Source organism: Nannospalax galili, unplaced genomic scaffold (genome assembly GCF_000622305.1).
Source record: "Nannospalax galili isolate Female #2095 unplaced genomic scaffold, S.galili_v1.0 scaffold179, whole genome shotgun sequence".
Taxonomy (NCBI): Eukaryota; Metazoa; Chordata; class Mammalia; order Rodentia; family Spalacidae; genus Nannospalax; species Nannospalax galili.
In genome coordinates, this window is record NW_008342627.1 from 1,402,901 (window position 1) to 1,414,956 (window position 12,056).

Below are 12,056 nucleotides of genomic sequence, written 5' to 3' on the forward strand. Positions count from 1 at the left end.
ACAAGAGAAATAAGAGCCTAACACCATCTACGATTGCTCATCCCAACCTTGAGCTGGAAAGGGTTCTTCTGTGTGCTGAGGTGGGAAATCTGGCTGGGAACTCCTCAGAAATGAAAGAGAGGTTCAGCTTGGGAGCTAGGCAAGCCATCACCTCATGACCTCACATCCTGCTTCCCAAGGCAAGGGCTACAGAGTTCAATCAACAGAAAAGGCAGAAAAGAATCACGTCAGGCTTGCCAGGGTTCAGGAAGGTCAGCTGCCCACTGTGGCCTGAGCTCTCCATTTCTAAGACGGAGCAGACAGACTTTGCACCTTGTTCCATTTCTGCAACAGGAGACAAGCTAACGACCCTTCCTATCTGCCTCTTTTGGAGGAAGGCACAGAGATTCATCTGGTCAGCTACGTGATCAGAGACAAACACTGGCTTGAAACGAGCCCAGTGCTCACCTAGCTCACTCGGCTCATCCTTCTTTCCAAGGCCATTAATAAAATGCCACCTGTCAAATGATGGAGCAACTGCGTCAGCACTGAACTCACCTGTGCTTCTCACTTCACTGTTCTTGTTTTCTTTTCCTAGTTGCTATATTTTGGTGACATTTTCTCCTGAACCAGTAGATTGAAATCTGGAGTCTAAAGCTGCCCTTCCACGAGCCCCTTGCACAGTGCTCAATGTGTAACTGGCTCATACACAGACAACGGCTCAAACACAGACGACAGTTCGCACACAGACAACAACGGCTCACACACAGACAACGGCTCGCACACAGACAACGGCTCACACACAGACGACGGCTCGCAAACAGACGACGGCTCGCACACAGACAACGGCTCGTACACAGACACACAGACGACGGTTCGCACACAGACAACAGCTCGTACACAGACACACAGACAACGGCTCGTACACAGACACATAGACAACGGCTCACACACAGACAACAGCTCATACACAGACACACAGACAACGGCTCGTACACAGACACACAGACGACGGCTCGCACACAGACCACTATTACTACCATTACCTTTTCAGTTTTACTCCCTGTCAACTTCAAAACCTGGTTTTCCCAAGTCACTGTACTGACTTAAATTCTTTCCAAAGTGGAAATAAAAAACACCACTTTATTTCTCATGCACAATTTGTATTACATCACATTCAGTACTGGAGACATCTGGGTTCGACCTGAGGAACTTAAAACCTGGTGAGCAAGGATTTTAGGAACAAGAAGTGATTCTACCAATCCATTAAATTCTCCTCAGAGTCACAGAAGTTTAAAGGCCCCTCCCTTTCCACCACAAACCTAAAGGACAGATATCTCAGGAACCAAAAGAAATTCCAACAGTTCTCCCTAAATTGGCACACCCTGGTAAGACAGTCTTTGCAACCTTGATTTAGCAGTTATACAACTTGGTTAGGAAAACACCTGTTACCTGCCTGAGATTAGGGAGGAGCCAGGTAGGATGGCTGAAGGCCTAGGCTGTCCTCACTTGTGACTCAGGCATGTTGCTTATCTTTGCTGTGCCTTTACGAGGAGCATGATGCAAACTTGAAGATTAACGGAGTCCTTCATAAGATGAAACACTAGACCAGTACCTTATTTGTTTCTTAATTGTGAACTGCGTCTTATTTATTATGGTACCCTTCACAGCATAGAGAGAAGCAGTGTGAATTCAACAGCTGAAGCCAGGTGTGGTAGCACACACCTATAATCCCAGCACTCAGAGGCTAAGGCAGGGATCAGGAATTTAAAGCTACACACTGAGTTCAAAGGCCTGGGCCACATGAGACCCTATCTCCGAAAAGAGAAAGAAGACAAAGCTAGGGTGGAGATAAGAAAATGCTCTGATGTATTCTTTGAAAAACTGAAGATACACCAACCTTCGACAAAGTGTGACCCGTCGGTAACAAACTCCAGCAGGCGGCTGAAAATCGATGTGATGGCCCTCTTTGCCAGCACAAAGTGCTTCAGGGGAGACTCGGTTTCTGCCATAGTGCTCCTAGGGAGAGAAGGTCAGAAGAGCAGTTAGGCCTCTGGGTAGCACATGCCAGTCAATAGGGAGGCAGAGGTAGATGGCACTGGAGCCCAGAGCTCCAGGTCAGTCTGGACAATACAGTAAGACTAATCAAACTAAGGCAGTTGTGGTTGTCATAGACCTGTACCCCGGGACAGAGGAGGCTGAAGCAAGCCAGCCTGGAGAAGGTCTTGCTAAACAGCAACAAATACCCTAGTGCTACTAAGGTGGCTCAGCAGGAAAAGAACTTGCTGCCAGGCCTGCATCTGATCCCTGAAATAACCATCTTCAGCAAGCTGTCCTCTGATTGCCACATGACATCGTGGGATATGTGCCCACACACACAATAAAATGCAATATAAAAAACAAACTGGTGCTGGAGAGGACGCTCCTGCAGAAGACCTGAGTTCAGTTCCCAGGACTCACACTGGGCATCCCACAACCACCTGTAACTTCGGCTCTAGGGGATCTGACACCCTCCTGTACACATGTGCACATAGCCACACACAGACACACACATAACAATACAACACACACCTTTCTGTTGCCTGCCAGTTCATTCCTTAATTCCCCAACAGCATAAATTAATTTGGACAAATATTTTTAAGTATTTTTTTGAAAGAAAGCATTTTTAGGCAATTATTTTAGGTAATTATCTTTTGGAAACAAAGCATCTGGCCTGAAACTGAAGATTACTTTTGGGTGACATCTCCCTAAAACAGGTGAAATCCGCTTCACCTATAATCTGGCCTGTAATCCCAGGTATTTAGGAGGTCAGCCTGGGCTTGCCTGAGTAACTGTCTCAAAATAAAAGGTTAAAAAGGGTTAGGGGCTGGAGAGAGAGCTCAGAAGTTAAGAACACTGACTGCTCAGTGGGTTCCAGCAACCTGGGTTCGATGCCCAAGCACCCACATGGTAGCTAACAATGGTTGGTAACTCCAGTTCCAGGGCACCTGATGCCTTCTTCTAACCTCTGTTGGCACTGCATGACACAGGTGCACTTACATACAAGCAATACACTCACACACATAATAATAAGTAAAATTTAGAAAGGGTTAGATATAGTGGCCAGCGGTAGTGCACTTGCCTAGCATGTGAGAGGTCCAAGGGTTAGTCCCCAGTACTGCAAAAATAAGTAAATAAAGCAAAATTCGTGAAAGCTAGTGACGAAATCTTGGTTGCAGTTTCTACTTTATTTCCCTTCAGTGAAGACGAAACTCTTTTGGCTATAATGTCCGCACCCGGAGAACTGGTTAGGAGCCGCCAAGATCCAACAATCCGTGACCAACGTGCAGAGGAAAAATAAACACGGGCCCCAGGTCACCACGCAGGACCGAGAAGTGCTTCCACCACAACTGGGGAAGCCAGGCTCAAAGGCGGCCTGAGGCCTCCGCGGTCCCCAGACTTCAAGGACCCGAGCTTAACACGAAACGTTCGCGGCATTCCTACGAAAATGGCCAAAGACAAACCCTAGTCTGATCCTGTGTGTGTGGACCGGAGCGCGCCGGCCCTGGGAGCCAGTCCCTCCGGAGTCCTGCAGGGCGGCGCGGAGGTACGTGGGGCGGGTGTGGACCGGGTGCGTGGGGACGGGGTGCGTGGGAACCAGGTGTGGACCGGGTGCGTGGGGACGGGGTGCGTGGGAACCAGGTGTGGACCGGGTGCGTGGACCGGGTGTGTGAGGACCGAGTGCGTGGGAACCGGGTGTGGACAGGGTGTGGACCGAGTGTGGACCGGGCCGGTATCGGCCCGGCCGCGGTAGCCGCCGGGGGACCTACCTGCCCAGGCCTTCCGCTCGCCGTTCCCTCGCGGCCCCGCCGCTGCCGCCCTCCGCCGGGCGCTCGAAGGTCACCCCGAGCGTCCTCCGGCCGGACTCGCTCTGCGTCCGGCTCACGCAGTCACCCGGCAACCGCAGCTCGGCCACGGCCCCCAAGCAGGCTCATCTTCCCGGGAGAGGCCAGGCGCCGAGAGGAGGGCCGGGCTGGCGGGAACTTCTGGTTCCTCCCCGCTCCTATTGGCTGTGGCTCCAACACCGGAAACGCGTCACGCCGACGCCATTTTTCTTGAGGGCAGAAGGCAAGCCTTGTAAGCAGGCCCTCCTAACACGAGGACGGTTTTCTGTTCAGTTTACAGCTTCTCCCCTGTACCTCTCTCTTCAGGGCTTTCAAGGTTCAGGAGAGCCAGGGCTTAGCTGGCTGCCCCCCGGATATCTGAGTGTGAGTGTGAGGTGGGGAGTGAGCGGGTGGGGTGGGGAGTGAAGGGGTGGGGCTCCAAGACCGCAGATAACCCGGAGAGACAACCACCTGACTGATTGGTTGCCTGGGCTAGGACCATTGTTGGGGAAGAGGGGGTGGCGAGATGGTTCAGCAGTTAAGAACACTGATTGTTCCTGAAGAAGACCCCATTTCGAATCCCAGCACCCATTTGGCCGCTAACCACTGTCCATAACTCCAGTCCCTGGAAATCTGCCGTGCCTCTTCTGTCCTCCAGGGGCATTGCATGATGCACGACACGGGTGCACTTACCTACATGTAGGCAATACACGTATACACATAAAAAATAAATAATAATAATAAGTTGACACTCGGAATTACTGTTCCTTGACCAGTGCTGTTTCAACTTTGCTAGGAGTCACGGAATCTTGTGAGACTGCAGATTTTGATTCATTGGTCAAGGGTACAGCCTGAGAGTCTGCATTCCCACCCACCCCAGCTTCTTCCTCCACAGGTGCCCTGGGAATGTCTTTCCAGAGCTAGCAAGTGAAATGCTTTGGGAAGCTACTTCACCTCTGGAAATGTCAAGTACCCCGTCCATACAATCGGAATACTGAAAATGCCTGCTTTGTGGGCTGTGGATAAATGGGTACATGGCAGGAAAGGACCGCTCTGGGCACATGGAAGAGCTGGGTAAATAAATACGGGTGTTCTGTTGGGATAGATGGACTGTCAGACAAATAATAGTGAATGAGGTCCTTTGAGATTGTGTTTCCTGTTAGGAAAGAAGAAAGCCTCAGGGCAGTAGGGTAGATGGAATTAAAGTGATAACCCTGAAGCCTACCAGGTTAGTCTTTTCTGAGGTCGCATTTCTCAGGATCTTCCTAGGCCAGTGTTGGGACTACCTGGAGGAAGACTTACACAGACTGAAGAAGAGCGAAGGTAAAGATGGAAGAAATAAAATCCCAGGGGCTGGAGAGACGGCTCAGCAGTTAGGGGCACTGGCTGCTCTTAGAGGAGGACCTAGTTCAGTTCTCAGCACCCACTTGGCAGCTAACAATCATCCATAACTCTAGTTCCAGGGGAACTGTCCTGAGGTGGATTTGGATCAGTACTGAGGGTCAGAACTGTCCAATATTGCTGCTCTGGAGAGCCAGGACAGGCGCATACAGACAGAAGAGATTCCACACGAGTGAGAGGTTGTAAATACAATATATTTCACACAACAAGCCCAAAATACATTCACAAACAACACAAACACTCAAGGGGAGAAGCAGGAAGAACTGAACCAATGTTCAGAGCTCCCAGATCTTATGGAGTACCTCAGGGCCAGAGCCCAACGTCCCAGTCCTTAGGTGCTCCGTGTGGAGGCTCTCAGCATCCACCATGATCGTTGCTCTCTCCCAGCAGAAGTTACTCGGCTGCAGGTCCTGATGATCATGTGCAGTCGTGGCAGGTCTCGGGTAGGGTCTCGGGTAGAGTCTCGGTGTCTCGATGTCTCTGGCAAGAACAGTCGGGATGCGGCCGGTCTGTCTTGGTCTCAGAAGTTGCCAAGCATCGGTGAACTGCCCGAGTTTCTGGCTTTTTATATGCTTTTTACTGTCAGTCTGTCATTGTCTTGACGTCAGTGAGTTCAACTGGTGTCTTAGATATGGTGACTGCTCTTGGGTTACTTATCACACACATACATTCTGTTTCACTCAGTTGAGGCTCATGCTTCCTAGTTCAGCTTATCTTGTCAACCATAGCTGTCACATAGTTTGTGATTTCAATCACTTTCGTTTTTACAGATTGGCTTTCTATTTCTATATTCTAAGTTCTATGATATTTGTTATGTTTCTATTACATTCATTACAGGAACCCAACGTTCTCTTCTGACTTCCATGAGCATTATGTGACTTACATATATGCAGGCAATACACTCATACACAGAAATGAATAAAATATTTGAAAAATAAAAACAAAAGGGAAGATAGGAAAAGTATTAAGAAAAAAGTAGGAAAGTAGTTTTTATGTCTCTAATCTGTGGGAGAAAGTTTTGTAAACAAGACATAGCACAATTTATACGGGGGGAAATGTGATGAATTTATCTGTAATAAATCTGAAGATTTTCTCCCTCTTCCCCCCCCCAACTCCCTCCCCAGTGTCAGTCCTTGCTTTTGAGACAGGATTTCACTATGGCCTGGTTTGGAACTCATAACCCTTCCACCACAGCTTCCCAGGTGCTGAAATGACATGTCTGTCACATCATGTCTGGCCATATTGGAAGATTTCTGTTCCACAAATTAGCAACAGACACAAAGCAGGAAGCTCCTTTTTGCAGTGTACATAGCAATGATAGACATGGGAAGATGCCTTGGTCTGTGAAGTGCCAGAGGTCAGAGCCCCAGCACCCATGTAGAAGAAAGCCAGGGGTGGTAGCACACAGCTGCAACCCTAGACTGGGGGTCAGGGCAGATTCCAAGAGCTTGCTGGCCAGTTGAGCAAATCAGTGGACTCTGGACTCAGTGAAAGATAAGCTGGCACTGTGGTGGCGCAAGACTTTAATCCCTCCTCCCAAGAAGCAGAGGCAGATGAATCTCTGTGATTTCGAAGCCGTCCTGATCCACATAGTGAGTTCCAGGCCAGCAAGGGTTACTGAGTGAGACACTGTCTCAATGAAACAAAACAGAAGAGTCTCAAAAATACAAAACAGGGCTAGAGAGATGGTTCAGCAGTTAAGAGCCCTTACTGCTCTTCCAGGGGACCCGAGCTCAATTCCCAGCACCCACTCATGTGACCCGTAACTCCAGATCTAGGGGATCTGTCACCTTTAGCCTCTGAGGACACCTGCAGTCACGTATACATACACATCACATAATTAAATAAAAAGTTGGGAGGGGGAGTTGTTTTGTTTTGTTTTCGAGATGGTCTCCTAGCCCACCGGGAACTCACTATATAGACCAGGTAGGCATCGATCTCACAGAGAGTCTGCCTGCCTCCACCTCCCAAGTGCTACATAATGAAACCCTGTCTCAAAATTCTCTCCTTTCACCATGGATTCCAGGATGGATCTCGGGTCCCAGGCCTTCAGCAAGCACTTTCACCTGTGAAGCCATCTCTCTAGCCCCATAGTTTATTTTTGTATTCCTAGCACTGACATAGTAGATCTTCATAACTTTGCTCAGTTGAGAAGCAGAAAGCCCAAGGAGGCATAAAAGAACCGTGGGCTGCTTGAGAAGAGTTGAGTAACACTCCAGCCTCTGTTTGTGGCCAGGTTTATATAGTAAGGAGCAGAGGTTAGAGTCAGGTGTGAACAGAGGTCAGAGTCAGGTGTTGGACTTTGTCCCTGCACTCACCATGATTTCTCCTCAAAGGTGTTGGCCTTGGTGTCCAGTGGAAAAAAAAATAGGGCATATTGTCACTTTGTGTAAGGAAAAACTTTTGCAAAGTTGATAGAAATTTAGAAGACAAGTTTATTCTAATGTAAAATACATCTAACAATATTAGTCAATTCCAAACTGGGAACAAGCCGGGACTGGAATTCTGAATTTAGACCCACTCATTCACACATCACCCACCACTTTCTCTCATATCAATCTTTTATGTCCTGTTCTCTTTGAAGTCAGCTTGGTAGGTTTTGTGTTTTGTTAGAGTGTATGCACTCACGTGTGCACATGTGGAGGCCAGAGGTTGACGTCAGGAGCCCTGTCACTCTCCACCTTTTTGAGACAGAGTCTCTTGTTGAACCCAGAGCTCACTGATTGGCTAGACTGGCTGGCCAGAAAGCTCTGGAGATCCTCCTGTCTCTGTCCCCACAGTGCTAGGGGTCTGACGTGCATGCACCACTACACCTGGCTTTATGTGAGAGCTGGGGATCCAAACTCAAGTCCTCACACTTCCCCAGCAAACATTTTGCCCACTGGGCCATCACCCCTCTGCTCCCTAGCCTTGGTTATTTTTTAATATTTTTATTTATGTGTGTGAGTATTTTGGCTGTGTGTAAGTGCACCCATGTTGTGCAGTGCTCATGGAAGTCAGAAGAGGGTGTTGGATCCCCTGGAAATGGAGTTATGAATGGTTGTTGGCTGCCAAGTGGGTGCTAGGGATCGAGGGTCCTCTGCTTGAGCAGCCAGTGCTCTTAACCACTGAGCCATCTCTCCAGATCCCAGTTTTGGTTCTTAAACTTACTTATGCTGGGTGTGGTGGCACATGCCTTTAATTCCATCACTCTGGCGGCAGAGGCAGGTGGATCTCTGTGAGTTCAAGGCCAGCCTGGTCTACATAGTGAGTTCCAGGACAGCTGGGGCTACAGGGAGACCCTGTCTCCAAATGACCAAAAAAAAAATAATAATAATAATAATAATATTTTTAATTTTTAACATGTGAATGTTTTGCCTGAATGCGTGTCTGTATGCCATGCAATGCATATCCCCTTGAACTGGAGTTACAAGATGATTGTTAGCAGCCACCTGGGTGTTGGAATCTGAACCCGGGTCATCTGCAAGAGCAGCCAGTGCTCTTAACTGCTAAGCCATCTCTCCAGCCCCCCAGCTTGCTTATTTTTTAAACAGTGTTTTCCATTGTAGCCCAGGTTGGCTCAAAATTCTGTAGCCCAGACTAGCCTCAAATTCATAGCACTCCATCTGCTTCGGCCTCCTGGGTGCTGAGATTAAAGTGTCAGTGAAGGAGAGTGCCCCTCAAACCCCCTTCCCTGTGCTCAGAAAGAGCTGCTCTCCACCTGACTCTGGAAATCCCCTCCATTGTTCAAACCCTTTCCTGGTACATCTGTTTATGGTTTCTATGGGAATGGTGTGCAGCAGAAGGGGTTCTGCCCCAGGTAAGCTAGCCAGTGGCTGTATAGGTTTAGTCTCTGGAAATCAGCCCTAGATTGTTCAAATCCTTTCCTGGTTCTTCTGTTTATGGTTTCTATAGAAATCCCCTGCTTTGTGGTTTTTGCAGTTTTTGTGCTTAAAAGCCCTGCATTTTCACAGCTCGAGGTCACAGTACAGCTCCCCAGACTGTGTCCCCAGCTGGTCAGCTCCAATAAAACACTGTGTTTTTACTGAGACTCAGTGTCCGAGTGGTCAATTCAGGAATTTCTTCGGACCCCGAACATTGTGGGGGGTTTTCCAGGATTCCCTAAAAGACCCTTGGTCTGTTTTTCTGTCTTATTTGTTCTCAGTTTGGCACCCGACGACTTCAATTCTGATTCCTCTCACGGTGAGTCTGTTTTGGTTTCTGTTCTGACTGTCCGGACCTCTGGGGGCTCAAGGGGGAGAAACTGGATGCAGTATTGCTCCCTGAGCTGGAGGGCAGGGGACGCCCTGACCCTCCATCTGATTGGTTGACTGCCTGTGGCCTTCAGGTATTTGGCATCGACCCTAGTCGCTCCCACAACAACAGTCGAACACACAGCATTTGTGTTGTCCTGGTTTCAAGTCTCTGCTTCCTGTTTGCCTCATTCTCATTGGTCTCTGTTTTGGATTAATCCTCTTCTTTTCCATTATGGGTAAGACTCCATCTGAAGATACTCCCCTTGACCTAATTCTTTCTCATTTTAAAGATTTCCAGAAGGCGGCCGCAATCTCTGGAGATACTGGTCTATTCAGGGAAATTCCGCACCCTTTGTTCTCGCGAATGCCCCCCCCCCCCCCCGTCCTTTGATGTTAACAAACTTTCTTCTGTTCAGGCTGTGATCTTCAGAAACCCAGGACACCCTGACCAAATCCCATATATTATGGCCAGTCCTTACCCCTCCCCACTCATGTTATGACCCCTGCCGTCCTTCCCCTCTGTGCTGTGACCCCCGCTGGATTTCTCTGGCTGCAGTTTTCTTGTTTATTACAAAATCCTCCTTTCTCTGAAAAGCCCCAGGCTTTAATTGGGCTCCTGGAGACTATCTTTCTTACTCACCAGCCCACCTGGGATGATGTCCAACAACTCCTTCTCACCGTCTTCACCACGGAAATGGGTACCAGCTGAAGATGGCTGATAAACTGAGGATCCTGAGGTGATTGAGGAAATTTTCCCTTGCCATTGCCCAGATTGGGATCCCAACACCCCTGCAGGTAGGGAGTCATTCAGACTGTATTGCCAGATTCTTATAGGGGGTCTCCAGGCCGCTGCAAAAAGGACTACAAATTTGTCAGTCAGCCAGGTTTTGCAGGGGCAGACAGAGCCCCTGTCATAGTTCTTGGAGAGACTGATGGAAGCCTATACTCCCATCGATCCAGAGGCATCTGAGAATCAACAAGCAATAAACATCACCTTCGTGACCCAGTCTGTTCCTGATATCTGGAAGAAATTACAAAAGTTGGAAGCCTTTGAAGGTAAGAGTCTCTCTGAATTGCTTGAAATCGCACAAAAAGTCTACAATAACCGTGAGACCCAGGAGAAACATGAGGAACATCACAATCGAAAACTGGCACAGGCTTTGGCTTTAAGACAGGGTGAACGCCCACCCAGAAGATATCTGCCCAGAGATCAGAATTGGCAGAGGGGACCAGGCCCTCGAGCTGGCCCCCTAACAAGTCAGAGAATTTCTGGGGTCAGCTGGATATTGTCGCCTATGGATACCTGGTTTTGCAGAACTGACCAGGCCTCTATACAAGGTAACAAGGGTGGGGGTACCCTCAGCATTTTCCTGGGGAGAACAACAGCAGGCCTTTGACAACCTAAAACAGGCCCTCACCTCTGCACCAGCCCTAGTCCTACCTGATGTCTCAAAGCCCTTCTACCTTTATGTAGATGAATGGTGTGGTGTAGTGAAGGGCATGCTTGCTCAAACTTTGGGCCCCTGAAAGAGACCTGTGGCTTCTCAAAGAAATTAGACTCAGTAGCAGCTGGATGGCCAGCCTGTCTGAAGATCATAGTGGCCACTACAGTCCTAGTTAAGGACACTGATAAGCTCACCTTGGGACAACAACTGATTGTGACCACCTCCCATAGTATTGAAGGGGTACTCAGGGCACTGCCTGATCGCTGGCTCACAAATGCAAGGTTAACTCATTACCAGTCTCTCCTACTAGATGTGCCCTCCCTGACATATGTGGTGACCTGTGCCTTAAACTCTGCATCCCTGCTTCTTGAGACTGAATCTGGGACAGCTGTGCATCACAATTGCTCCGAACTGCTGCAGCATGTCCAGGGAAGCCGACCTGATCTAAGAACCCTGACTTGGTGATGTACACAGATGGGAGTAGTTACATAAAAGGTGGAGTCAGGCCAGGCGTGGTGGTGCAGGCCTTTAATCCCAGCACTTGGGAGGCAGAGGCAGGCGATCTTTGTGAGTTCAAGGCCAGCCTGGTCTACATAGTGAGTTCCAGGACGGCAGGCGATCTTTGTGAGTTCAGTCTCAAAAAGACCAATCTGCTTGCTGGGCGTGGTGGCACACGCCTTTAATCCCAGCACTTGGGAGGCAGAGGCAGGCGATCTTTGTGAGTTCACGGCCAGCCTGGTCTACATAGTGAGTTCCAGGACAGCTGGGGCTACAGGGAGACCCTGTCACAAAAAGACCAAAAAAAAAAAAAAAAAAAAAAAGATGGAGTCAGGTATGCAGGGGCAGCAGTAATCACCCAAGAGAATATCCTATGGGCGGAAGCCCTGCCAAAAGGAACCTCTGCACAAAAGGCCGAACTGATAGCCTTGATTCAGGTGCTAAGACTGGGAGAGGATAAGACTGTCAACATTTACACTGACAGTAGGTATGCTTTTTCCACTCTTCATGTACATGGAGCCATCTATCGAGAAAGAGGCCGCCTGACATCAGAAGGAAAGACTATAAAAAACTAACGAGATCATTGATTTCTTAAGAGTCATATGGATGCCCAAAAGAGTGGCAGTTATTCGCTG

General features: G+C 48.8%; 1 protein-coding gene across 2 annotated transcripts in view; it reads right to left on the reverse strand.

Annotated features, from left to right (window-relative positions):
• The window catches only part of Mfn1 (mitofusin 1), a 43,873-nt gene extending 39,873 nt beyond the window's left edge, over positions 1-4,000 (reverse strand). For both annotated transcript variants that reach the window (XM_029566204.1, XM_008838666.3), the window contains exons 1-2: positions 3,789-4,000; positions 1,880-1,998 (exon numbers count right to left, since the gene is read on the reverse strand). In XM_029566204.1, coding sequence (XP_029422064.1) covers positions 1,880-1,991 — 112 coding nt within the window. In that variant the 5' untranslated portion in view covers positions 1,992-1,998; positions 3,789-4,000. The remainder of the gene's footprint in view (positions 1-1,879; positions 1,999-3,788) is intronic.
• Positions 4,001-12,056: the final 8,056 nt, after the last annotated feature.